General features: G+C 39.1%; 1 protein-coding gene across 2 annotated transcripts in view; it reads left to right on the top strand.

The window, feature by feature from the left end:
• Positions 1-3166: 3166 nt before the first annotated feature.
• MTDH (metadherin) overlaps positions 3167-27472 on the top strand; it is a 32670-nt gene continuing 8364 nt past the window's right edge. For both annotated transcript variants that reach the window (XM_050312558.1, XM_050312548.1), the window contains exons 1-10: positions 3167-3775; positions 9737-9841; positions 12630-12711; positions 13626-13805; positions 15207-15275; positions 17769-18017; positions 20350-20436; positions 22249-22347; positions 24485-24609; positions 25171-25290. In XM_050312558.1, coding sequence (XP_050168515.1) covers positions 3371-3775; positions 9737-9841; positions 12630-12711; positions 13626-13805; positions 15207-15275; positions 17769-18017; positions 20350-20436; positions 22249-22347; positions 24485-24609; positions 25171-25290 — 1521 coding nt within the window. In that variant the 5' untranslated portion in view covers positions 3167-3370. The remainder of the gene's footprint in view (positions 3776-9736; positions 9842-12629; positions 12712-13625; positions 13806-15206; positions 15276-17768; positions 18018-20349; positions 20437-22248; positions 22348-24484; positions 24610-25170; positions 25291-27472) is intronic.

Raw genomic sequence — 27472 nt, 5'->3', positions numbered from 1 at the left:
GAAAGGCTGTGGATGTTGTCTACCTGGGCTTTAGTAAAGCCTTTGACACTGTCTCCCACAGCATTCTCCTGGAGAAGCTGGCTGCTCACGGCTTGGGTGAATACCCTGTTTGCTGGGTGAAGAAACAGCTGGATGGCCGGGCCCAGAGATTGGCGGTGAATGGAACTAAATCCAGTTGGCAGCCAATCACTCGTGGGGTTCCCAGGGGCTCAGTATTGGCCCAGTCCTGTTTAACATTTTATCAATGACCTGGACTAGGGGATCAAGTTGACTCTCAGCAAGTTTGCAGCCAACACCAAGTCAGGTGGGAGTGTTTATCTGCTGGAGGGTAGGAGGGCTCTGCAGAGGAATCTGGACAGGCTGGATTGATGGGCTGAGGCCAACTGTAAGAAGTTCAACAGGGCTGAGTGCTGGGTCCTGCCTTTGGGTCACAACAACCCCATGCAGCACTACAGGTTTGGGGAAGAGTGGCTGGAAAGCTGCCAGGCAGAAAAGAACCTGGGCGTGCTGGTCAACAGAGGTTGAACTTGAGCCAGCAGTGTGCCCAGATGGCCAAAAAGGCAAGTGACATACTGGCTTGTATCAGGAATAGTGCAGCCAGCAGGACTAGGGATTTTCCCTCTATATTTGGCACTGGTGAGGCCGCACCTTGAGTGCTGTGTCCAGTTCTGGGTCCTTCACTACAGGAAGGACATTGAGGTGTTGAAGCAAGTCCAGAGAAGGGTAACAGAGCTGGGGAAGCCTCTGGTGCATAAGTTTGAAGAGGAGTGGATGAGGGAGCTGGGATTGTTTAGCCTGGAGAAGCGGAGGCTCAGAGGTGACCTTATGACTCTCTGCAACTACCTGAAAGGAGGCTGTAGCCAGGTGGGGAATGGTCTCTTCTCCCACGTAGCAAGTGATAGAAGGAGAGAAAATGGCCTCAGGCTGCAGCAGGGGAGGTTTAGATTAGATACTAGGAAAAATTTCTTTCTTGAAAGAGTGGTTAGGTATTTGAATGGGCAGCCCAGGGAAGTGGTGGAATCCCTGAAGGCATTCAAAAGGCGTGTGGACGTAGTACTTGGGGATATGGTTTAGGGGTGAACATGATAGTGCTGGATTAACAGTTGGACTCAGTCTTAGAGGTCTTTTCCAATCTTTATGTTTCTCTGATTCTATAAAAGGCTTTGAAAAAAGAAAGTATTATGACTTGAAATTAAAAGAAAAATTAATATTCTAAAAGTATATAAATGTCTACCAGCAAAATACTCTGCCTGAATTGTTGCAACCTCCTACTTCCAGCAAAATCCTTTGTTCCAAATGAAGTCAATTAGAAAAACATGACTTGACTCTCTGGTGGTATCATTAAAAAAAATAGGACTTAGAAGCAATTTCAGACTACTTTTTAAAGACACTTTGAAAGCATTAAAAACATAAATATTTGTACATAAGCGATATACTGACTTTACAAAATAAAGCAAAGTTATGAGTATAGAAAGCAGAGTAAGCTATCACTATGCTGCTTAAACAAATGAAATTCATTTTACTACACTTAAAATTCTAAGTATCCCATGCAGATTTCAATGCATTAAACCAAGATATTTTTCTAGCAGGCTATGAGGACCATTTTGTTAAGTCAAAATGCAGATGGGAGCAATGAGACACAATGTTCGTTTCCAGCAACACACCACTGCCATGAGACTACAGTCACTGTAAAGCCACCCAACGAAGCCAGGCCTGAGGTTTTGACAGCTCAAATCCTATAGGAACTCTAGACGCTGTGAGACCTGATTTCTGAAAAATCAAGACATGCATTTGGGGTCAAATTTTTTAGGGCTCATTTTTGAAATTCATGGAGAAACACAGTTCTGGATTTTGTAATAAGAAAAGAACTCCCACTGCGATACACACAGCTGTATTTTTCATAAAGCTATTTAATTCAATGTATTAAGTCAATTTGTGGGAGTTAAAAATCTTTAAAAATGTGGGTCATAAAATATATCTACCCTACATTACCTTGTCTAGTAAGTATATTGAGAAATAAAAGCACGTTTGTGGGGTTTTGAGGGTTTTTTTGGCAACATTTTCAAATACCACCTCCACAAAAGAGATAGCCAGCCTCCAAGGGGCCTCAGTCCTCTGGCCCTCAGGCCTCTGAAGCCTGACAGTGAGGAGTGGCTACCTGCAAGTCACGGAGGCCCTTGGTATGGCCCCTGGGCTGCTCCAGATGTGACACTGGTGATGTCACCAGAGCTGCGCTACCCCTGCAGGGCAACCACTCATGAAAACAGGGCTGGTGAGCGATGGCTACTGTGGAAATGCCCCCCCATTGCCAGGGCAGGGGCAGGGACACGAGCGCCTGGCCATCCCTCACAGTGTGCCCAGGTGGTCAAGAGGGACAGTGACATCCTGGCCTGCATCAGGAAGTGTGATCAGCAGGACCGGGCAGTGATTGTCCTCCTGTACTTGGTACTGGTGAGGCCACACCTCGAGTGCTGTGTCCAGTTCTGGGCCCCCCACTACAGGAGGGACCTTGAGGTGTTGGAACAAGTCCAGAGGAGGGCAATGGAGCTGGGGGAAGGTCTGGTGCACAAGCTTGATGAGGAACGGCTAAGGGAGCTGGGGTTGTTTAGCCTGGAGGAGTCTCAGGTAGGACACTCTAACTCTCTCTACAATTACCTGAAAGGAGGGTGTAGCCAGGTGGGGGTCGCCCTCTTCTCCCAGGTCACGAGCGACAGGATGAGACACAGCCTCAAGATGTGCCAGATGAGATTTAGGCTCGACATTAGGAGGAATTTCTATACAGAAAGGGTGATTATACACTAGAATGAGCTGCCTAGGGAGGTGGTGGAATCACTATCCCTGGAGGTGCATAAGGAAAGACTGGAAGTGGCTCTTAGCTCCATGGTCTAGTTGACACGACGGTGTTCGGTCAGAGGTTGGAGTCGATGATCTTGGAGATCTTTTCCAACCCCTGGGCCTCCCCGGCGCTCCCTCCCCGCTCGCTGCCTGCCACGTCGAGGTGCCTGCCTCCCGTGCCGGCGCCGCCCTGGGCTGGGCCGGGCCGGGCGGGGCGCGGCGCGGGGGGCGGGGGCGGAGGCGGGAGCTGCTGATGGCGCCGGGGCCGCGCTGCGGCGGGTGCGCGGCGGGGCCGTGACGTCGCCCGCGAGGCGGAGGGCGGGCAGGAGGAAGAGGAGGAGACCCGGGCGCCCCCGGGGCTGAGGCAGCCGCGTCCCGCCGAGCCTCCCACCGCGCCCCGTTCTCCCTCCCGCCGACCCCCGGCGCCTCCGGTTCGGGCGGGCCGGCGCGGCTCTCCCGAGGGCGCGATGCGCTCGGCCTGAGCGCGCCTTCGCCGCCCCGCCCGGTTCGGGCCTCTGCGGGGTCGGGGAGCGCGATGGCTGCGGGGAGCTGGCAGGAGGCGGCGGCCCGGCGGGCTGAGGAGGCGGCGGTCCGGGTGCGGGACGCCCTGTCGGGCGGGCTGGGTCTGCTGCGTGCCGAGCTGGGCCTGGAGCTGGGCCTCGACCCGCAGGCGCTGCCCACCTGGATCGCCCTGGCCCTGCCGGCCGCGCTGGGGCTGGCGCTGCTGGCGCTGCTGGTGGCCGCGGCCTGCCGGGGCGGCCTCCGCAAGCAGCCGGCGCGGAGCGCGGCCGGCAGGAAGGGTGACGAGGCGGTCGGCGCGGGCCTGGCGGCCGGCGGGGGCCAGGGCAAGGCGGCGGGCCCGGGCCCCGGGCAGATCAACCTCAAAGGCGAAGAGCAGAAGAAGCGAAACAGGAAGAAGCTGCCGGAGAAAGCGGCGCGGGTGAGGGGGGTGCGGGGGCCGAGAGGGCCGGGGGGTGAAAGGCTCATTGACAGCGGCGGGACGGGACGGGACGGGACGGGCGGGGGCGCCCGGCGGTTCCCTGCGGGAGGGCGAGGGGGCCGCTCCCCCGGGCCCTGTGTCGGTGCCCCCGCCCCGTGAACCGCCCGCCGGTCGGGTGGGCACCCCTGGGAAGGGCAGGACCGATCGTAGGGTCCGGGTGCCACAGACTTCCCGCCGAGCGATATTTGCCTGTGGAAGCGATGATGGGGGATCCTGACTGCTCTGGAGTCGTCTCGTGTACTCTGGATTACTTGGTTCCACCGAAAACCTGGAGGAGTAGCGCGCACACACGGAAATTACATGTTAATAATACTAGGTGGTGGGGAAAAGGCTCGCTTCTTTTTAGAAGCTTTATGGGAGCAACAAAAATTATATGAAAGCCTTATTTAGTAGTAGTAGTAGTAGTCAGTAAATGCTTGCAGGGTTAGGACCCAGTAGTGGAGACCTTGGTATGGCTTAGAGTTTCAAGACAGGAGTTGTAGTCTAGGCAGATAAAGACTAGTGGAAGCAGCATTCTAAGTCTCATAAATGCTGTGATGATTCAAACTTGAGTAAGCTTATTACTGTGTATTTTCAATGGAACATGTTAATGTCAATCATGTGGCGAGCTTGCCTCAGTAGGAATATGTCTGATTTAGTTGTTACAGTAAGGATCATCTCCTTTAATAAGGAAATCTGTGTCTTAGCAGCCCCTTAAAAACAGATCATTCCTGTAATTTTTTTTTAAAATCCTCAGTATGTAGTGTGGGAACCCTCCATCCTTGACAGTGTGCATCCACTTGTGAAAAAATTAGTAGAATGCAGACATTTTCAACAGCCCTTCCAAAGCTTCCAGTTGTCACAGGTTTGGGGCTTGAAGGGATTGCTTCTATAGCTTTTATATTGTTAGGATGTTTGTAATCCTATTTATGTCCAAATGGATTATAGGAATGAAAGTGTAGCAGATGTCCCCCGCCTGTTACAACTGTGTCATATAATTATATCTTGCTCTATAAAATCTTAATTGTTTCCCTAATGGCCAGAAAAAGGAGAGACAATGGTTTGTATCTTTATTTGAGTCTGTGGCAGTATTACGATTTGGCCAGTTTGGTGATTGTTTTTTTATTTGGAAGTTAAGGCTAGAACATCTAAAAAAAAAAAAAAAATAGAAAAAAGAAAGAGCCAGAATACACCACCAACCTGCCTGTGAACACTGAACCACTGAAGTTTTTTCTGGAAGTTGCAAGGGTCTGAGTCCCAAGCACCAAGAAGAGGAAATGCTGTGATTCAGAATCTTTCCAGTGTAGCTGGGGTCTCCATTTTGGAGAAGGCATGCTAAAGTTGTAATTTTTTTGCCATCTTGAACAGCAGATTTTTCAAGATTTAATAGATCTGTTATACCTTCTTGAAAATGAAGACTAATTATTTAGATTTTGCTTGTTTTATTTTTTTTAATCTCCAGTATGAAAACAAAGCATAAGCTCTTGCAAGTCATCATTGAAGACGTTAAAAAGTGCCTCAATAGAAGATAGAGTGAATGTGCAGATATTTACTGTTGACTTGATAATCCATTGTAGTGTAGGGCTTCATAAAAGCTAACTTGTTTTAATTTCATATAAAACTTCACTAACTGACATTTTTGGTGAATACAAATACTTGTACCGTTTCAAGCTTGGTTTATGCAGACACTGAATAAAGTTAAGGCAATGTAAAGCAAATCTTTTCATAATCAAATTGTAAAGTAGTTTTTAAGCTGTCATTCTGTATTGTTAAGATTTTAAAAGTTATTTTTATAGTACTTTGTATTCATTATTTCCATTCAAAGATGAAAAAAAATCCCACCTTTACCCAAAAGAAAATGCACAAACTGAATCATTAACTGAAGTGCAAATAAGTTTATACCAGTGGCAAAGGTTATTAGGCCTGCCTAGCTCTCATTTTCCAAGATAAGTTCAGAAAGACTGGTATTAACGTGTCCAATGTTTTCTGACTTTCATGTGAAAAAATCTCAAAATAACATTGGCAATTTAAAGATGCAGCAGAAATTATTACTGATTGTTGCCTGGTCATTTTCATCTCGTGGTTTTGTGCGAGGGGATGCTAATACTGAGGTCTGGGAGGGGAAAAGAGTAAGCCTATTACCAGTAGATTTGCTACAGGACTTGCTATACCAGGGTCTAGATTTCCATTGCAGGCGTTTCAGAAAGCTTAGAGCAACTGGTCTGTAGCATTAAGAACACACTACAGATGTCTAATTAAAAGCTGTAGGGTTACTTTAATACAGCATTACTGAGCTCACTGTATGGCAGGCGATGCGTAACACTCATCAGTCAGGTTCAGAAGTGTTCTTCACTGTACCTTTTCTGAGGAAGAATATTAATAGCTTTCTTGCATGTGGCTTCATTGAGTTCCAGTATAAGTAGGGTACAGCTTACCTCATGTTTTCAGTAAAGTAGGTTTAGTTGAATAGCACTGTGTTGACTGGATACAGTAGCAGCTATGAGATTCTGTATATTTACTTATGAGCATGCTGAGAAAAAAATGGAGCTGAAACTGTTAGGCAGTCATTACCATTATAGTTTATGGAACCAGTTCTGGCTTTCTCCAGCTGCTTGGAGCAAGGTAATATGGTGTCCTTACTTCAGATTCTGTGCAGTAAAACTGAAGCTGCTTGCCTTTTTTTTTTTTTTTTCCTTTAAATTCCTGGAAGAGGCAGTGATCTGTTTCTCCTGTCACAGAGTTCCTTGGTCCCATCAAGACTTTTTTTTTTCCTTCCAAAAATCACTCGAGATTATATTTTAATTCCTCCTGAATAATTGGTGTGTCTCTCTTTCCTACTTTTTAAACTTTCAGCAGAAAAAGGTGAAGCTGTTCTTACATGGTTTCTGTGCCATCTGCAAAACACCACAGAAACTTGAGAGTAACCATCTTCTGTGCTCTGCTACAGCTTTAGAAAGCCATTCACACCATCTATTTGTAGATGTGGAAAATTCCGAATTGACTATGTACTTCCTACTGTTTGAAGTACACCTGGAGAGTAAATGCTACACGATCTAGTAAAAGCATTTGCATTCATTTGAGAGATTTTCATACTTGGTCTTCTTGAAAGAACTTTCTGGGCTGTGACTGTTTAATGCTTGTTGCAGTCAGAGATTGTATAAAGACTTTATACTTTCAGCTGATACACCCACATTGGTTTGAGTGTATATTAATGATCAAAGGGCACAGGTTGAGCTATAGGATTCTACAGGGCTTAAAGAGAAAACTGCTTAGTTTCTTTCTGAAGAGAAACTTACAGAAAATACTAGTAAACAGGTTCTTTCATTGGCCAAAGGTATTCTAAGGAGAGATATCTTTATGGTGTGTAACTAAGGGCTTTGGCTAATACAGCCGTGTAAGACTGTGATTAAAGCAATTTCATTAACTGCTATTTGAAATGTGAAACTGAGTTATCCTTTGCACTGTGCCATGTTTAAAGAATATTTTTCATTTTGACAGTCTCAGCAAAACCTTTTCTACTTTTGGTGTATCTTCACACCCTCAAATGAATTGTGTGAAAAAAGGTTTGTTTAAATATTGGAATTTTAGGGTCATCAGGCAAGAAAAGCATTCAGTAATCAGTGCTGTTGTTGACAGCACTATTTCTGCCTTGTTGCATCATACCTGGAGGCCTTAGGATGGGGGGGGGGGAAGATGGCAAATAATAAATTGCACAATTTGAATTAATTCATTTTGTCAGTGGATGTTTAATATATTACCCATAAAGTTTTAAATTTTGGGCTGTGGTTGTCTTTTTAAAGCAAAACATTTCTGAGTACTATAGGAAAGCTTTTTTCTTTCCCACTTCAGTTGCTGTCTTTGGTATATCCAAAAATGGTCACATGAATTTTGGTTAAAATGCTGTGATTCATCTGTGGGCAAAAAATAAATGTGGAAAGCTTCCACTGAAAAGGACACTATTCAGGGATATATTTCTCCCTTAGTGTATCGAACTGCAAGTTTTTAAACATATTTCTAGAGGTTGTTGTTTACATGATCAGATGATCAGACAGCATTTTGAGCAGTCATGAGGATGAATTTTTCCAGAGGGTTCTTAAGGGGTATGAATTAGTTTATTACTTCAGAGAAACAGCTGAAGATTTTTAAATTATTTAAAACCTTTAACTGTTGAATATTTGGAAGGGATTAAGAAAGTGTAGTGTTTTTTTTTTTTAATTTAAGGTATATATGTAATAGCAAAGAAGCAAATCAAGGTACAGAATTTAAGAAGTTTGTTGGCTGTAAACTTTCTTGACTCAAGTCCAATACTAGATGCATCAAATTTAATACTTAACTCTACTGCTATACAGAATAGGAAGAAAATAGAGGGGCACAAGAACTGATTTTCGGCAATGAGTTATTTTCAAGATTGAGTATCAGGCCTTTGGTATCCCTGTGAAACTCAGTATTGTGAGCTTTGTTGAGAAGAACTTTTAGGGAGAGTTCTGGGACACAGATTTGTAAAATATACTTAATTTTCAGAATGCTGAGGGAAATGTACTGCACCTTAGATATGAGAACTCTAGTTTAGAGCTGGTTGTTGCAGGAGAAGAGGGGTTAGGTGACCTGATCTTTCAATTTCTATTAATAGTTACTTTTAAGAAGTTGGCATGCTTACTAACTACGGTAAGCAATACTATGTTATGCACTGGTGAAATCATGCCAGTGGTGGATTGTAAGTGTAATATAACAGTGCAAGACTTAAATACCTGTAACAGTAAAACTGAGGATCAAATCTGATATTTGAAGGAATAGGCCGCACTGAGTTGTGATACGGCTTTTGTTTTACTTGAAAGCAATTACGTTTGTGTGATGCAGGGTTAAAATAGCTTTTGGTTTAATAACAAAAAATAACTAAAGGTAGTATAACTTGAACTTTAAAAGAATTGCCAGAATTAAAGCAACTTTGAAGTAGTTATTTATGATTATTTAATTTTCATCCATTAATTTATCTGAGTCATTCTGAATGTGAATCAGTGACATTTGTGTGGACTCTGTCCATAACTATTCTTGACAATTGTTTTTCACTCAATGAAATTAATGGCTGACAGTAGTATAATGTATACTTATTCTCATCTTTTCTGTGGTTAAGCACAGTAATTTCAGTCACAGCTTTTTGACAGTGAACAACTTTAGAATTATTACATTATTGTATGGGGAATATATAGGCTAAGGTGTATGCCTCTGCTGCCAAAGGTAGTGGTAAAGACTAATTTAATCATTGTCCAGAGTTTTAACTTTAGATATTGAATAACACATGCTAATTTACTTTCCTTTATTATGTGAGGGGAAAATGGTAGACTAATGTAACGCCTATAATCAAATCTGTCTGGAAAGAACAATGGGATGTCATGCTTAGTCATGCTTCATGTTTGACTTCTAATTTCTGTTCTACTATGAAGTTTAACTTGTGAAGGAAGTGAGCTGTGAGAGATATACACAGAAATTCCAAACGTTTGGTTAAAGTAGGAATTAATTCTAAAAATTCAGCCTGTTGCTGAACTGCTACAAAGTGGTAATTGTGTTAATTAGATAATTTTTGGCACATACAACTGTAGCTGTTCTGAATCTGCTTTTGGAGCAGCTGCAGAGAACTTAAAAAAACTGGTAACTTTCAGAAATTTACCTTTTGATATGCAATTCCTGGGTTGAGTAGGAGTGAGATGAAATGAGGAGACCTGCTTCCTCTCCTTTTTCATTTCTATGTTTGGTAAATAGAGAATTGCAGTAAGTATTTTAAGCACCACTCCACAGTTCTTTATTCAAGAATTGTACAAGCATTTTCCAGTCAACAAGTAATTGCATTTCAGTAATAGTGTAATTTGAGCTTTGCATTATCTACTTTCTTCAATTATTTTATTATTTACACTATTATTTACACAGCCTAATGGACGGTCTTTCCTTGATGTATCTGAAGATGAAGTAACACAAACTGTCCGTAAAGACAATATAAAGCAGCCTGTGGAGACAGAAAAGAAGAATGAAAAGGTCAGTTATGGATACAAAATGACAATGTCAAAGTTTAGTGTATGTTATTTCAGTATCTAGTAACTCTATTTGTAATTTAAAATCCTGTTACTTACATGAGTGAAGAGGCATATTTCTTACTATAAATAGTGCTAATCTGAATTGGTGTTGGAAAGAGCTAAAGAAGTATTTTCTTAACTTCTGAGATCATATCTTATCATGGAATGTTTGTGAAGCAAAACACTCTCCTGCCCCCAACTAAACACTGATATCTCTGTTCATCATGTGACAATGTTAAGCCTACAGAAATTAAGTTTGTGTTTCTTCAATGGCTTCTGTGGAGATGCAGCATAATGATAGTATTGTTAAGTGCCTTGTAAATGGTCTAACAATTGGAGAACTACTATTCAGAGGATTAAGACCATGTGCCTGCTTATTTCTTTTGCCAGATGTATCCATTAGAGTTCTTAATTTTTGATGACAAATATGGGCTTTGAAGCGTGGTGTGAGCTTTTTGTTATGCAGATTGAACAGCTACATTAAAAACATTTTTATTTTTGGCACTGTGAGGACTAATATCTTCTTGCCTTATCATATATGCTATCATTTGTAGGCAACATGGATATACTTGATAAGCCTTTGATGATAATTTTTTTGCTTCGTTCTTTTGCTAACATTTTCCATTAAATTTTCCCACTGTCATGGATTTCTGACTTATTTTCCTCAACAAAATGCATTTGTTTTACCTCTACTGATGAGTATTGGAAAAATAAATGATTGTGCATAAACAGTCAGAAATTAGCATAGTGTGAGGGTGGTGGGGCACTGGAACAGGTTGCCCAGAGAAGCTGTGAATGCCCCATCCCTGGCTCTGTTCAAGGCCAGGTTGGATGGGGCATTGAGCAACCTGGTCTAGTGAAAGGTATCCCTGCCCATGGCAGGGAGGTTGTAACTGGATGATATTTGAGGTCCCTTTCAAACCAAGCCTTTCTGTGATTGTTGTCATTTCTTTAGCTCTTTCAGGCTTTAATAAACGTACACTAATGCCCTCTAATAACTTCTTTTGCAGTTAGTATATTGGCTAAAAGACTGTATCCTTTTAGTTTGCTGTGGGACATGAAGTCTTTTTGGCATTGGCAAATAAAGGACTTTTCTATGAAGTAGGTTTACCTTAAAATTTCATGCTGTGTGCCTCTTTCTGTTCCCCATGTTTTGCATATCTGATTGACTTTGTTGGGTTTTTTCCCAAGAACATAACACAATTTGAACCTGAATGAATAACTATTTGCAGGTTTTCAAGTAGGCGAGGTGTTTAAATGCTGAACTCAAGTTTTGCCTTAAAATTGCTAACATAAATTATCTGAATTTTAAAATGCAAAGTTGAAGCTGGAACTGCACTAAATGAGTGCCACTATATGGATGATTTTTCATATCACTTTGGGTGACCCTGGGCAGAGCATGACTGCCTCAGGAGTAGATTGTTACCCTTCAGTCAAAAGCATACTCAAGAACTTTCCTTGAACTACAGGTGACTATACAGGCATCTAATTATTTGGTAAGGCTTCTCAGGGCATCTGTTACATTTGTAACATTATAAACCTGCTAAGGTTTTAAGGGGTTCTGTGTGTGTCTTTGTGTAGCTTGGGATGGATGGTGTAAGTCAGTGAGTGGGATTAACGAATTATGTACATGTATGTAGATATATGAATACATATAATCTATGACCTGAAGGGCGTGGTTATTTTTTTGTGCTGGGATATAGGCTTTCAATGAAAATCACGCCTCCTTTGTGTTCCTCTATTTCTTACCTGCTTCGGGGTTGTGAATTTCATGCACATTTTTCAGGGTAGTCATTTAAGTTGTTCTGCACTGTGGGAAGGGAAGCCTTGGGTAATGTTTGATCTGTGGCTGTTCACTGACTTTATAAATCCCTTGACACTTTGAATAGTTTCTTCCCTTCTTTCCATTTTAGTGACTTGCTGCATTACCAAGGGTTTTTTTATGTTTAGTGTAAGGGATTGTTATATGAGAAGTGACTGTGAATGAGACTGTAGAATGTTAAAATGTCATCAATGCTTAAAAACACACAACTTTGCTTTGTCTTGAATACTAGAAATAATTAGACCATTAGGGATCAAGAAGAGAAGTTTATTTTTTTATCGTTCTTGCATGGGGTACGGTGCATCTTCAGGACTCAAAAATTTTGGCTGGCCTACTGAGTTCCTCCTGTGCTCTTTGGCTGTTGGCCAACACTGTATATTGCTACCTGTTGCACCAAAACTGCTTGCAGAAATAGTCATATCTGTTCCTATTTGTTTAGCTTAGCTCTTATATTCAAGAAGCCATAATTGGTGAAACCTTGGGGGAAAAAAAAATCTTTTATGTATGGGTCTAAGCACAACTTATGTTTTGAAATAATTTCCAACCTGGAATTTTCATATCTTTTTTTTTAAAGAGTCACTGGCATTATTTGTTTCTCCATGTGTAACTTTATTCTTGCTTCTGCACAAAACAAATTTTGCCAGACTGGGATCTGCCTGCTACACAGCTCATTACTCCTCTGTGATTGTGATGCCACCAGCACAGCTTCTTCCACCAGGCTTTGTGCTCTGTAGCATAAGTAATGTTCCACCCACCTGCCATTTCTGTGCTGTGTAAGTCTTTCACAGAGGGTTGTTCAGGAAAATCTGTTTCAAATTTATTCCTGCTTTTTTTTGGCAGCGGGTAGAGGGGGAGAATTCTCAATTGCTATGAAAAGTGACCACTAAATAACTATTAAGATAATGTGCTTTTTTTATTATTATTCTAGTCAAAGAAAAAAAAGAAATCAAAGGGAGATGCTAAAACGGTTCAGGATACATCTCGTCTAGATGGAAAGGAAGTTGATGAAGGTACTGAACACAAACATACACAACATGCAAACATTTTGACTTAAATGCTGTTTAAGATTTATTTGTGTTTGATGCATAAAAAAACATAAACTTATTTTGTCGTAACTCCATAGTCATGTATTATATCTGGAAATCTGATCTTTGAAACAACAGAATTTAGTAACTTAAACTGATTTTTCTAAGTTAAACTTATGAAAACAGAAGTTGTGAATAGTAGGGCCTCATGTTTACTTCATGTGAAGCAAAGTATTAATCACATTTCATCCAGAAAAGCTTACCTTTGGCCATTTGTTTGTGTTTTCAAACTAATGTTGAAGCTGACTGCCATGTTGTTGCAGTGTGGTCAAGGCTTGTCGGGAGCATAGGCCTGAAAAGGCCCCTGCCAGAAACAAGTCAGGGCTTGTCAGAGCTAAGTTGGGACTGCTTAGACATTAAGGCTGTGCTGACCAAAAAGAAACAATAAGTCAAGTAGAACCGAGACAAGAAAAATTTGCAACTAGAGATAGGATGTAATCTGGTGGTGGGATTTAATTACACAATGTTTACAGTTAGGTAAATGGATTAACAGTCAGGTAAATGGATTAATATTTGAATATAATCAAAGTGATATGTAAGTTTATGTTTAACTGCTATGTCTCCTGTGAAATGTAAAACCAATCATGTAACCTTGCTTGGAAAATAGTATAAAAGATGCGTTCAAAATGTGGGTCTTTGGGTACCTGTCTTGGGACAGGAGTCCACAGGGACCCCGGGCCCTGAATAAAGCACCGCATAAACTGACACTTTGTTAGTTTGTGTTCTCATTACGGGCAACAATGTCAGCCTTCAGACTTCAGCTTGGTATGAGACAAGCTAAAGCTCTTCCCTTGGTCTCTGGCTTAGTTTTTGATGTTTTCATTTGGGTGATGTTTTAGGAGCCTGGGAGACAAAAATCAGTAACAGAGAGAAGCGTCAGCAGCGTAAACGAGACAAGGTGCTGACCGATGGTGGCTCGGGAGAATCAAATCTCCAGGGGCTGGAAAATACGGTTACTGCATCCATTGAACAACTGATGCCTGCACCACCACTCTCTGTTGGTCTCAGGAAAAGTAAAGGTATGATGGTCGATAGCTCTGTGAATGTGTCCTAGAAAGATAACTTTATGTGAACACTTAAATAGTGACACTGTTTTGGATGTATGATAGGTATATTTGGAGGTGAACCTCTTTAGGAAATTATGTCAGGCTGTGTAGAAGTACTTTCTCATTGTGCAAAACTCCCCCCTTTTTAGCCATGTTCTTGGGGAGGCTCAAGAGAGAGTGTTCTGGAGTAAGTGGCTAAGACACTGGCCTCTGTCCGCACTGTTGCTCTGTCGGTACCTGCACAGCTGTGCAGACATATATCCCTGTTCCTTCACTTGTGCTCTGCTGACTCTACCCTTTATGTTCCTGGAACTTCAAAGGCATCCTCAGCACTGCTGCAGGCAGCACCAGCTCCTTAACTTTTTGAGTACTTCCTTGCGGGAGAGTTATGCCCATGAAGTTCTCTTTAAAGATCATTCAGTGCTTAACGTGTAGGCATTTTTTCCGAAGTAGATTTAGTAGTACCCTATACTAAAGCTGTTCATAATGGTGAGGCACATCTGGCTGAGATTTAGTAATCAATTATTATAGCTAAGAATTCAATAGATATGGCTGCTGCTGTTACAGAAGGTTGCATGGGCTGGTTTAAATCATGTGTAGGCACAGGAATTCATATTTGGCTGCAACTGAGAAATTGGTGCTTTAATTAGATGAAGCTTGATGTTCAGTGACAAAAAGACTGAGCCTAGCAACTGTCTGATACCTTGTAACAATTTATTGAAATTTGTATGCCTCACGCTGGTGTTTTATTGACACTTGTTTCCATCTTGACTGAGAACATAATTTTTGCCCTGAGGACTAGATCAATTGTTTCCTCTTTTTTCCCTGTCCATTTACGGAGAGTTTTAAGAAATTGTAGTTCCAATTGTCTCTCTGCACTGTGGTGAAACATAACTGCTACTGTAACCTCTCTAGCCAGAGTCCTTTATGTATCATGTTCTTATGTATCACTTTGTACCAAACTAATCTGCAAATAATTCAGCTGTATCTAGTGTTTTCATGGTGAGTTAGAAAGAAATAGTTAAAGGTTAGAAATACTTAGAGCCGCCCTTATCTTGAAAATAACAGGCTCTGGTTTAGATTTTTGCTCTTCACTCATGAGGAAATTACCTAAGGTTCTTTGAAATCTGCAGTTACTTGGTTTATGGGTGCTAAGTCAGTTTGGGTTCACTCTATCTGCAAAATAAGCACAATTAATAAATAAATTATAATAGAGCATTTTAATTTTATTCTTAAATTTTCTGGAAATGTCTTCATTTACTTGAGATATTAATATGTTTCCTAAAATAATGGATACTCTTTAAGAAGATTTTTACGAGTGGTGGTGTTTGAAAAAGCTTCATCTAACTTTGTTTCCTCTTACTTCTTAATCAGGTGATACACTTTCTAATGCACAGATTAGCAGCTCTAAACCTGCCAAGGCAGAGTCATCAATTCCACAAGGTAAAAATTTTTCATTATTGGGCATCATAAGTAACTAGAGAAGTGTTTTACAGAAGTGGAAAACACCAATTGTTGGTGCAGGACTATGTGCAGTTACTGACATGGAACTTTATATTATATAGCTGGCTCTTTGGCTATGCAAATGTAATGTATAAATATTATATCTCAAAGTTTCAGTTACCTTTTAACAGGTTGAAAACAGTCTCTGTTACATGAGGAAATAGGATTCAATATCTAGAATTTTCAGACAGATTACCTACTATAAAAATTGTTGCTTACAGAACATTAAAGCTTATTTTCAAGCTCCACTGAAAAATCCACTGTGCTGGCTTTTCAAACTTACACTCGTTTTCATGTTAGTGAATTGACTATTTACTCAAAGAAAAACTTAGTACAGATAACTGCCAAGAGCCCACAGGTTCTGATTATTGCAGAGTTTTCCCTTGTTTCAGGTTGTATGTGCTACTTACTCAGTTCTTTACATACTCTTTTGAGATGCATAAACACATTCCTTTTTAAAGTTCTTAAATATAAGTACATGCTTATAAATTAACATGACATATGTCACACACAAAAAATTTGGCTATTTTTAAACTGTCATTGACTAGTGAATCTCAGCAGTTTTCTAATAAGAGATACTGCTATAGTAATACCTAAAGTGAATTAGTTTGGAATAATGAAGTTAACATAGTTGTTTCTTATTCATAGCCAACATTAGTGGTGTCGTTTTAATGAAAAGTAGTTAGTGTAGTTAAGAAAGTCAAATGAATTATTAAAAGCACTCAATCCAGAAAGTGAATCCCTTTCTACCCTTTTTTGAGAGCTTTACTTCACATGCAAACTTTCTGTACCATCACACAGAAGGAGCTTTATTCTTCAGAGATACATAATGGGAGAATAGGAGGCAATAATCAAGTTTCAGTAAGAGGAAATTCTGACAGGCCATGAGGAAAAAAGCTCTTCATGAGATTTCCCATAGATGCTTTATACTATCAGCCTTTATGATTTCCAGAACTTGAATCATATGGTATAATTTTGAAGTTAACTGTGCTTTGAGCAGAAGGTAGAACTAGGTGACTTTGAGAAATCTCTTTCAATCTTGAGTTTTCTGTGATTCTGTAAAAACATGGTCATGTAGAAGGTAAAGAGTAGTATAATAAACACAGAATAATCAGTTTGGTCCTTCAAGACCTCAGGTACCTTTTTGCAAGGTTCCAGAAGGGGTTTTCTACCAGTTTTGTTTCTGTCTCTGGCATTTTTGTGGTTGCCTTTCCCCAGGACTTCATATTACCCAGTGGTGAAGTTGACTGGCAGGAGCAGTGCTAGTGCTGTGGAGAATGGGCAGTGTTTTGGTATCAGTGTTTGGTTGTGCAGCAGTGATGATGTTACAGATATCTGTGTTTGAAATTGATTTGTCTGGGAAAATCTTAGGCATATCTCACCTAATCAATTCTTTGTCAGTGAGGCCGCCTTGAATTTGGCATGTCCGTGCTGCCTGAGCTATGATTTCATTTGAGGAATAAAATGCTTGGTCTGTAGTTTTTGTTGGCAGATAATACTGACTTACGCATGAGGTATTGGCTCATTTGTTTAAGTGTTACACTTGCAATATGCACGTATTTCTTAATTGTTTGTAAAAGAGCAGTGTTTCTGTTGCTTACACTGCATGTGTAAAAAGGGAGAGGGGTTTTGATATACAAAGCCCTTTGAGAAAGGTTTGTGATGAATAGGAGTTGAGACGGTGCGCACTAGCCCTTATATTTTATGGGGACATAAATTTAAAAATGTTTTATAAGGATCTTTATCTCAGTGTACTGCTGACTTCTCTCAAAGTATACATTAAACTTGTCATGGCTAGTAATTTCTCATCACAGTAGACTGTTGGAGTCTTGTGGTCTTTTATCTTAGTATAACATAAAATATGTTACTTATAAATTATTTTGAGAGTGCTTCCATGATTTTTAACTCTTAACAGTGGTGGACTCTGTGTTCAATATGATAACTATGCTTTTTGTAAATCCTGTGCAGTGTTTGGTAAATATTTTCTAATACTTGGTAATTTCTTCTGCTTCCTGCTTGGAGAACTGCTGTATGCAATTATGAAACCAAAAATATTCTCTATTTAGTGAATAGGATTTTCCACAAATCATCATCATACTCTAAGAGAAATTACTTGATCTTTTTTTAATCTAGAGGCAATGGTTCACCAATATACCAGCCCTATAAAGAAAGGGGTGAGGAAAGAGAGTGCAGTTGGTGCTGTTTGTTCCTTACTCTTCAAGTTAGTAGACAGATGGTGCATATCATCTGAACTGGAAAATCAACTGAGACAGAGCAGCAGCTCGTCTGTGTCACACTGGTGTAGCAAAGCTGCCGTTCATTTGTCTTTTGGTTTTGGGGTTTTTTTAACAAGTAAGTGTGCGTGTAAGTGATATTTTAATTCTTCACCCAGTTCTTATTTTAAATAATGCTTTCATTATTCTTGTGTCTAAGTTTCTCCTGGATTGAGTGAAAGCCATACAGTAAATGGAGGAAGCTGGAATGAGAAGTCTGTAAAAATCTCACAGATTGGTGTAGGGGAGGAGAAGTGGACATCTGTTCCTTCAACTGCAGCTGGGAAGAGGAAGACTGAGACGTTGGCTTGGGGCCAGGACACTGGAGATGCTAATGGAAATGGAAAGGACTGGGGTGTAGGTCTGGTGAGCAGGCCCTGGAAAGAGCGTTCTTTGTTCACTCCTATTGGTAAGCTGTTCTGAATAAAGTTGCTTCAGTTAAGCATTTTTACATAAATATATTTTGTAGGACTGGATCTCTGAAATATCTTTATGCTTATATATTAAAAAAATCTTGGCACAGTCTAGTGAAATCTGAACTGAACAATTTCTGTTTACTGTAAGTTCTGATGATTTAGCATCCATCTATGGCTGCGTGTACAGTTAAACTAGGTTTTTTGAGTTTATCTGAGATAAAATCGTTTTTGAGATAAAATTGTGCCATTTTGAAGTGTAAGTTCTTTTAAAGAATGTCTTAAATCCCAGGTCATAAGTCTGTTCTGTTGATCCAACATGATCAAATCAACTGTGTTTGGTTTTGGCAGGTGTTTGTTTAGGCTCCAGGCGTAAAGATTGTTCAGCTTTTGTGACATTTAGTATTACACTGTTTTTCATATTAGAAACTGTTTTTTAGTGTTCAGTACAATTTTCTACCTTTATCACTTGTGCTGTCCATAGTAATAATAGAGAAGAGATTTTTTTTTATTTCTCTCTGGACAACAATCTCCAAATTATTAGTAAATGCTGTAATGTGGCCCTTCCCACTGTTCAGTCTAACTAATTCTCATCTCTTCTGGAAAGCAGTGTTCCTTTGAATTCAGCAGTGTTGCTTTAATCTTGTCATGGCTTAATCCCAGCCAGTAAGCAAGCCCCACACAGATGCTTGTCCCCACCAGTGGGATGGGGGAGAGAATCAGAAGGGTTAAAAGCTGGAAAAGGCCTTGACTCTGTGTAAGCAGTGCTCAGCAATGACAAAAACATCACTGTATTATCAACCCTCTTTTCAGCACAAATCCAAAACACAGCCCTACCCCAGCCATAACCAGCACAAGCCTAGACCTTTTTTGATTTCTCTGGCATATCTTGAAATGGGGTTGAGGGCTGGGCCTGAAATGTCATTGGAAGCTTTACTGTTGCCAAGTAGAAGCAAAGGGCTTTTTTCATGTTCTAGTTAGTTATTTTCTGCTGTATATTCTAATAAGGCAGTTCCTGGTTACTGTGACCATCTTTTTGTTGGTTTTGTTACTGAGAATACATCATGTTTGACCAGGCTAATTTACTTCTGGTAAAATGACTAATTTTGTGGATGAGGAGAGAGCAGTGGAAATCAAGCAGTGACTTGACTAATGCTTTCAACACTGTCTCTCACAGTATTGTTGTATCAAAGTTAGGATGGTTGAAAAACTGGTCAGGCTCAAAGGTAATGATTATAAGTCCTACTCTCCCTTGAGGCTGGTAACAAGGGGGATATCACAGGGCTGTACTTAAACTGTCCTGTTTATTGTCTTTATAAGTGACCTGAAAGAGACAGCAGAGTGCCATTTACATCATATTTCTAGTTTACACCAAACTTGAGTGGGAACAGGGGAATCAGTTGATACAGTCCAGATCACGGGTGCCATCCAGAAGAACCTAAACCCAGTGAAAAAATGGGTCAACAGGAACCTGAGGAAGTTCAGTGAGGACAAATGTGAAGTTCTGAACCTTGGTTTGGAAGCAATCCTGGCTGGAGTCTGACCGTGTGGAGAGGAGCTCTGTGGATAAGGAGTCCTGCAGGCCACCAAGCTGGACATGAGCCTGCCATAGGTCCTAGCAGCAAAGGACACCAACAGTACTCTGGGATGTATTAACACAAGAGCCAGTAGATTAGGGATAGTGATTGTCCATCTTTTGGACAACATCTGGAATACCTGTCCAGTTTTTAGTGCATCCCTCCCAATTAAATAAATGTGATTCAAAATAAAAAACACTAGTAGTTTTTGGTTAGAATCATATTATAACCAGGTGTTCCTTTTGACACATTAGCGCCACTGGTTATTTCTGCTTATTTTCTGCCTTACATTTAACAGTCAAGTATGTGTTCATTTTTAAACAGTATCTCCTGTTTCTCAAAAATTATTCTGAATTTGGTTCTATTCTGTAACACACACATTTTTATATATATGTGTTTTCTCCAAGCTGTGTTTCATCTACATGTGCTTTTCAATAACTTAATGGTTGTGATAATGGGAAGAATAATAGAATAGTGTTCAAAACACAGTCTACTTTTCCTCTGTGAGAAGTTTATAAATAGAAAAGGCTGTAAAGGGAAGATGATCTTGGAAAGCCTGGAAATTATTTCAAGCTGTGTGTTCCTGAAGTCCTATCTCTATCAGCACTGATTAATGTCCTCAATTGTGTGAAATGTTATCACAGCTGGAATGTCCACTGTTTTTCTGACTTAATTCATAATTAAATAACTTTTCCAACTTTGCCAACAGTGTGTGAAGTTCTTTTAATTTTTTTCTCCCCTTCCTCCACAGCTGCTTGGAATGTGGATGCAAGGATTAATACCTCTGAACAGAATTCTACTTCTTTTTCCTCATTTGGATTAACTCCTGCAGTTTCTGGTATGTATGCCTTTCCAAAGATTTTTCCACTCTCTTCTACTTCACCAGGTGGAATGTAGTGTTATTAATAAGCATTTTTCTCATTGTTCTTTGAAAATAGTACTGTAAAGAGTAGATGTGCTTTATGAAAGCCTAGAAAGCTTTTTTATTATGCTGAAGTTATGCAATGAAGTAACTGTTTTAAATTGATAATCAAAAGCTAGATCAGTAAGAAGGTTGGCATGTAGAGGGGCTTGGAATGAGATGATCTTTAAGGTCCCTTCCAACCCAGATCATTCTGTGATTTCTTACTTAGCCTTCCTGTTTGTGTGTTAAGTCTAAATAATGGGCATAAGAGGTTGCTCAGTCTTGCTGTGTCTCAAGCTAGAAATCGGAAGATTGCTTTCTAGGAAAGCCCATTTACCCCTGATCTTTTGGGAGGTTTGTTATTTGATGTTTTTTTGCCCTTCAAGGAACTGAATCACTACTTTCAAAATATGTTCCATAGGCAGGATTTTAAGTCTTGAGTCTTTTCTCTGTAAGACAGATGGAAAAGCTGAGCTCTAGGGTTTTCTTTTTTGAAGGGTGAAATTACTGTAGAGTGCAAACCTGCCTTTATAATAAATCTTGTATGTTGAACTACTGACATAAGTGCTACAATGATTTATTATACAATAAAGGGATCATAGGTTTTCTGCTCTTGCTTGCTTACTGCATGAGCTTGGCATGGCTATTTTCTATTTGGAAGTAGCTGGCCAAGTGCTTATGCACTTAGGCTGTGTTTGCTTGTATTGCATGTTACAGGCTTTTAACTGTTGAACTCAAGCTCCGTGTCCTGAGTCTTAATTGTGCAGAGAGTTTTAATTAAAAACCAAAAATTTCCAAGCAGCCACTTGAGTTCAGGTTGTCTCTAAACTAAAACTTCAAGTTTATTAAATGAAGTAGAATGACAGACTGAGCTGAGATTCATCTGCAATAGCAGCATTAAAACTTTGAGAGAAGTGTGGAAACAGTGAATGCTATTCGTTGCTATTAACCAGCAACATTGTAATGCAAAGTGACCACATGGACATATATTTACTTCTTCATTGTGACTACCTGGCAAAAAAATGAGAACATGTCAATGTTTCTCTCACCTGACGTATATTTTGCAGAGGTGTATATAAAAGAGACCCAGGTCATATTTAAACTGCATTTCAGAAGAAAGTCTCAGCATACCATAATATATTAATTTCTTTCATTCTTACAATTAAGGTTTTTTTGGTTTTTACTTTTTTATGTAATGGTTTCTGTTTCTTGTTAATAAAGTGTGTAACACTTGCTGTTATCATGACTGATACTGGCCTTACTGTTGTTTGCTGTGCTGCTTTTATGTTCCTGAAATCCTTTACTTTAAATGAGATTGGAATGTTAGTAATGTATAGTTTAATTGGTCGACCTGCAGTGTGATTAATGAGGTTTTTTCTATTAATCTTTTTAAGCTTCTCCCTGTAAGAGTTCCTACTAATACAGAGTAATAATTTTGTTATCCACGAAATTTCATTGTATTTTTCAGTTTGAGGAGACTTCTGTAAGCCTTACAGACTGCTGTGTCTCACTCTTATCTCTTTTCCATATTATTTTCCTGACTTAATTTTGTCTTCCTTCAGTTTCCTTCTTTTCTGAATATACCTCATGTACAAAGCCTACTAGTTTTCCTGTCCTGTGCAGACCTTAGAGTGTTTTCTTTGAGGCTTTTGTCTTCCTTTCCTACTTTGATTGGAATTTTGTTCCCCAAGAAAACTTCAAGAAGCTTGTTAACTTACAAGTACAATTTTATTTATTCCCTTTCAGGATCCAACAGTGAATCAGTTTCTCAGACTGGTACTTCTGATTTTCAGTGGGATTTAAGTCATGCTCAACCCCCTGTTGATGATGAATGGTCTGGGTTAAGTATGTTCCTCTAAAATGTTCATTAATAAAATGTTAATTGCTGTTAGTTACTTATATTAGCTACTAGTATTGGACAGTTGTGGGTATCTGAGGAAAAACCTGGAATGTTTCACTTTTGTAAAGCTAATTGACAGTTTGAAGAAATCAGGAAGAAGTATTTTGAGAAATTATAATAGAAAATGGTTAATTTTTAGAAAACATACTTGGCTGTTCAAACTCAGAAGTAAGAAAGCTCATGCATTTTAAGGCAGTTCTGGCTTTTACTAGAAAAATCTTCGTAATAAATTAAAAAAGTATTACTGCAAATGATGAGAAGAATCTACTGCAGTCTGCAAAATACATATTTAGCAGATTGTATTTGAGTCAGTTTGTTTCTGTATGTATGCACCTTACTGAAAAGTTAATGTGACATAAGACTCTTGTATTTAATCTAACTTACTTTCACATTTTCCAAACATTAGGAAGTTCTTGTGTATCTTGTGTATAGAAAGCATATACAGGATAGAAATCACTGAAATTACTTGGGAATTGTGGTAAAATGGGTGTTTATTCCCTGCTTTCCCCTCCCTGCTTAAGAAAAAGTTTGCTGCATCTCATTACGGCATTGAGCTGGAAAATTGTTCCAGAAATGGACTGCAAAAGCAGCCTTGCATGTTACCTTCTCTCTAAAAACAACTTCCTGTTTAATGACTGCAAAAGTGAAATAGATTGATGCAGTCCTGGATAACAGCACTTTTGGCATTGATTGCTTTGATACCAGATCATTTGGAAACTTAGCTTTGTGGTTTATCTGGTTTAAGGATAAGGGAAGCACATATCAGTTAATCGTTTGAAAGTAATCAGATTTACGTTTTATCAAAAGCATAATTCATTCACGTTTCTGAGCATAGAGTGTTTATGGGTATAGCTTCTGTTAATAGAGTAATTTCATCATAGATGTCAACTAATTGAAGGGTACAATGATAGAAGTGGGTAAATGCAAGTTTAGGCCAATGTGATACATGGATACACCTTACTGCTTTATCAGGATCGGGATGAGGAAATTAACTGTATGTAGAAATACTACTTACTTTTATTATTAATGGGAATGGATGTTTTCCTTAAGCAGCCAGTGAGAGGGCAGTAGATAAACTGTAAAGTGTTACGTTGAACGGTAACTGGGTGTTCAAATAAGTAAATGTTAGCATCCAAAGTAGACATAATTAAGGTAATATTTTTGTATGAAGGCAAGAGGCAGAAAAGTATTCTAACTAATTTTAAGATCTCTTAGTGCATTTTTAGCTTTGTAATGTTTGCCAGTAAATTTAATTGAGTTTGTTGTTACTTTTCATTTTGATTTGATTTTTAAATTACTAAACTGAATCCCATTGTAGTTGGCAGACCAAGTTTACCTCATCTTCAGTTTAATATAGACAGGGGGGTGAAAAATATTTGTGATGTTAATATAAATGTGAAATGAAAATGCTATATTTTACAAGGTGTTTTGGTTTAAAAATGGCTTGCAGTAACTTTCTGCTAAACAGTCTAAGGCTTAGTTCTTCCTTTCAGATATTTTTAACTTTTATATAACTGACCCTTTAAACCTGTCATTCCTGTGTGACATCATAAATGAAGAATAACAAAATGGAATAGGGATTCAAGAGTCTTAGAAAAAATAAGGTTATTAATAAATGTCAGTGCTTCAAGATGACTTTTGACTAAGATTTACACTTTCAGATACATCACTTGTAAAGTGTAGTCTTACCAAGGTAAGATTGATCAGTGTTGCAGTTCATCCTAATTTTTTCACAAACTAGGAAGAAGGTTTCACATAGATAACAACTCTTAAATTGTTTCCTCTTTATTTAGTTTAGAAAAATATCTCAAAGCATTTGCATCTGGCTAGCTGCTGTGATTAGTCTTTAATCAGACTGCACTGTAAAATCACTGTCATACTCATTACTTAAAAATTTCCTGTACCTATCCATAAAATCTTTACTTTTTTTCAGAAATATAGGAAATTCCTATTTATATCTTGATTTCAAGAAGTGAGTTTATGCTTAGTTTTGGTTGTGATTTTTTTTTTTCATTTTTAAACTGGCAAACAGCACCTGTAAAGTAAAGCAATATTCCTGAAAAAAACTTTTAATCTTTGTAGATGGACTTTCTTCAGCTGATCCCAGCTCTGATTGGAATGCACCAGCAGAGGAGTGGGGAAACTGGGTAGATGAAGAAAAAGTTGCTTCTGTTCCTCAGCGTGAAGAGAGATCTGATATTCAGAAGGTAAAAGGTGGTATTTTCTCCTTAGCACCAAGACTTTGCCCTTACCACTGCCATTTCTCAAAGTAACTTAAATGGTGGTGATAAAGGTAATTTCTCATCTCTTTTACACTTATAAGATTAGCACAGTTGTGTTTGTTGTGTACACAGAGAAGGAAAATGCTGAATGTTATTACTAAGAAAAGAGCAGTTGCTCAGCTTCATGTTAAATCTTACTGTCTCACTGTAATTAGAAGGATTACCTTATCAGTATAGACTGAGAGGATTTAGATCTGTTTTCATAAATACTACTTAACAATATTTAATTCTCAATATGAAAAAGAGCATTCCCATACCACCAGTACATGGTGCTTTGTTGCCTTTTCCTTTCCCAACTCCTCTACCTGTATTACCAGATAGCGTGTAAAGAATATGGTCTTCCTAAAATGAAATGAACAGATAAGGCTGTTTTCACTTGTGTATGGAACTAAATTCCTTATAGCTGTTAATTTGTGTTTAATCTATAGAAGGCATGTTTCACTGTCATTTTAAATGCTAAATACCTTTTGTTGTTCCCATACAAAGATTTCAGATAATGAAAGAGAAAAAGCAGAGCCAATTCTTCAGAGTTCTACAAGTGGCAAATCCAAGAAAAAGAAGAAGAAAAAGAAGAAGCAGGGGGAAGAAGCTAACTCTCCTGCACAGGTAAAATCTGGATGGTTTGAAAGACAGTTGTGAGAAATTCACAGACTTGCCTTAAGTTTGTATATTAGCGTCTTAAACAAAATTTATTTGGGGGAAATTAAATTCCTTATGGTATTGGGTTGTCTACTGTTGTTTCTCAAGAGTTAAAGTAATTCTTCTTTTACTGGTATCTTCTTACTTTGTTGTATTCATTGGTCAAACGTGGAGTAATTCGTAATTTTGCTGGGTTTAAGAAAAGCATGAAATATGGGAAGTATTTATCCTGAATTATTTGCTATCAAATCAGGATTCTGTACTGTAGGAATGCTTCCAGGAGGAACTACTCTCTACATGGGAAGCTTTCTCCTCATGTCCTTTCAAAGGCAGCTGCGTTGGTGAACATAGCTAGCTAGCAGAATGAAAGAAATTGAAGTTCTCTCTTAAACTGTGAGAATATAGTGGTTTTCTTAAGTACTGTTGTAACCTGATTTATCTGAAAGTCTCAATGCCTCAAACTCAGTAGGTGGAGCTACTCTGAGTCAGATTTCAACAAGGAAGAGAATATTTTCAAACTGTGAGTGGTTGGAGTTTTCTGTGTTACTTAAATAGCTTTTGAAGATTACATTGAAACACATTTGTAAAAATAGCGAAAGCAGATTGCACTTCACTCGGCAATTGAATCATGTTTGAATAGATGAAAACAAGTACTTTCCTAATAGGAAAAAGCTTTTAATAGCTCATTATCAGATTACATCCTGCTTCTGCTTGTAGTGACAGTCATTCATAGTTTACATTCTTTACAAAATGATCAATGTTCAGTGAAATATGACTAAGTGGATTGGAGAGAGGGGGAAAGCAAAACTTCAGTCATACTTGCTTGGAATTGGCTTTTATGGTTGACATGTTTTCAGTCTGAGATTTTGTTAAAACAATTTTAAAATATTAAATTCCTGCTACATAAATTTTTTTTTCAAGTTGTCTATTTGGAGGTGGAGCTTGTGTCCATTTGCAGTGTTTCTTTTGAGGCAGATTCAGTCTAGGGGAGCTAGGACTGCAGCTTTTTTTATAATTGAAATCTGTTCTGGGCTCTGTGATGACTCTGAGTGTAAGTCAAGATTAATAGGTTATGGTTAACAGGTGTTTGTGGGTATCCTGGATGGATCTTGTGGTCGGTGAGGCCATTCTGAATTTGGGGTTTTTTCCATTACTTGTGAGCTGTCTTTTAAGTGGTATATGTCAAATGGAGTTCTACTGTCCGTATTAACATAATCAGATTCACTTATTCTATGTAGTAGTCTCCAACAATTCCAATTTTGTTACTTTTTCTTTCAGTCCATCAGTCTGTGAAGCCACCAGTTTACAGATGAAAATTTTTCTGTACTAAATTTTTGTGTGAAATTGAGGGTGTTGCTTGATAGGAGCTGACAGAACTCTGAATAGGTCACAGAAGTTATCCTTGTTATAAGAGTTTAGTAATTTAACTTGCCAGTCCTACTTCAAACTCACTTAAAATCTGTATATTTAACCTCTGAAAATGGAACACCTTCATTTAAACAGCTTCATCTTTCTCACTGATTATTCTTAAATGTTCACACTCTTTTTGACATCAGTATTTGTCAAAGCAGTAGAAGCTAACTTAAGAGCTAGGTGTAAGGCAGTATAGATTCTTTCCTGTCAAGAATCAACTTAGACTGTGACTGCATTTTCGTAAGGTTCCAGTGGAAGTAAGTGAAGGAACAGTGTTTCAAGAGGTACCTCCAGTTTAAAATCGGAGACCTGTGTACTATTTACTCTTTACCACCACAGGATTCTTCTAGTCCTATAAAAAAGTATAACTACTCTAATTCCACACATAAAATGAAAACTTTCCACCATTAGAGTGTTTAAGGAGTAAAGGTCTTGGATACTTTGAACATATTTTCAATTTCTGTACTGAAGTTTGTTTTACAGGCGTCATGGCAAACTAAGCTGGGTTGCAAAAATATTAAAGCTTAATAATGATAGAAAACTATGCAGCGCTTGCATTTTAAAACTTTTTATGTGTAACAAAGCACAGAATTGAGAGCAGTCAAGTGTCATTGGGATACTTTTGCAAAGTTTTTAGAGTAAATTGAGTTTAATTTCACATCCCTATAATTTAACAGGAGTGTGAAGTGCAGTTCATTCTGAGATTGGGATTTTTGTTAGTAAACTGTATGAAGAA

The sequence above is a fragment of the Myiozetetes cayanensis genome, unplaced genomic scaffold (genome assembly GCF_022539395.1).
Source record: "Myiozetetes cayanensis isolate MyiCay16 unplaced genomic scaffold, myiCay2020 scf1, whole genome shotgun sequence".
NCBI classification, from domain to species: Eukaryota; Metazoa; Chordata; class Aves; order Passeriformes; family Tyrannidae; genus Myiozetetes; species Myiozetetes cayanensis.
This window is presented reverse-complemented; position numbering and strand designations above follow the sequence as displayed.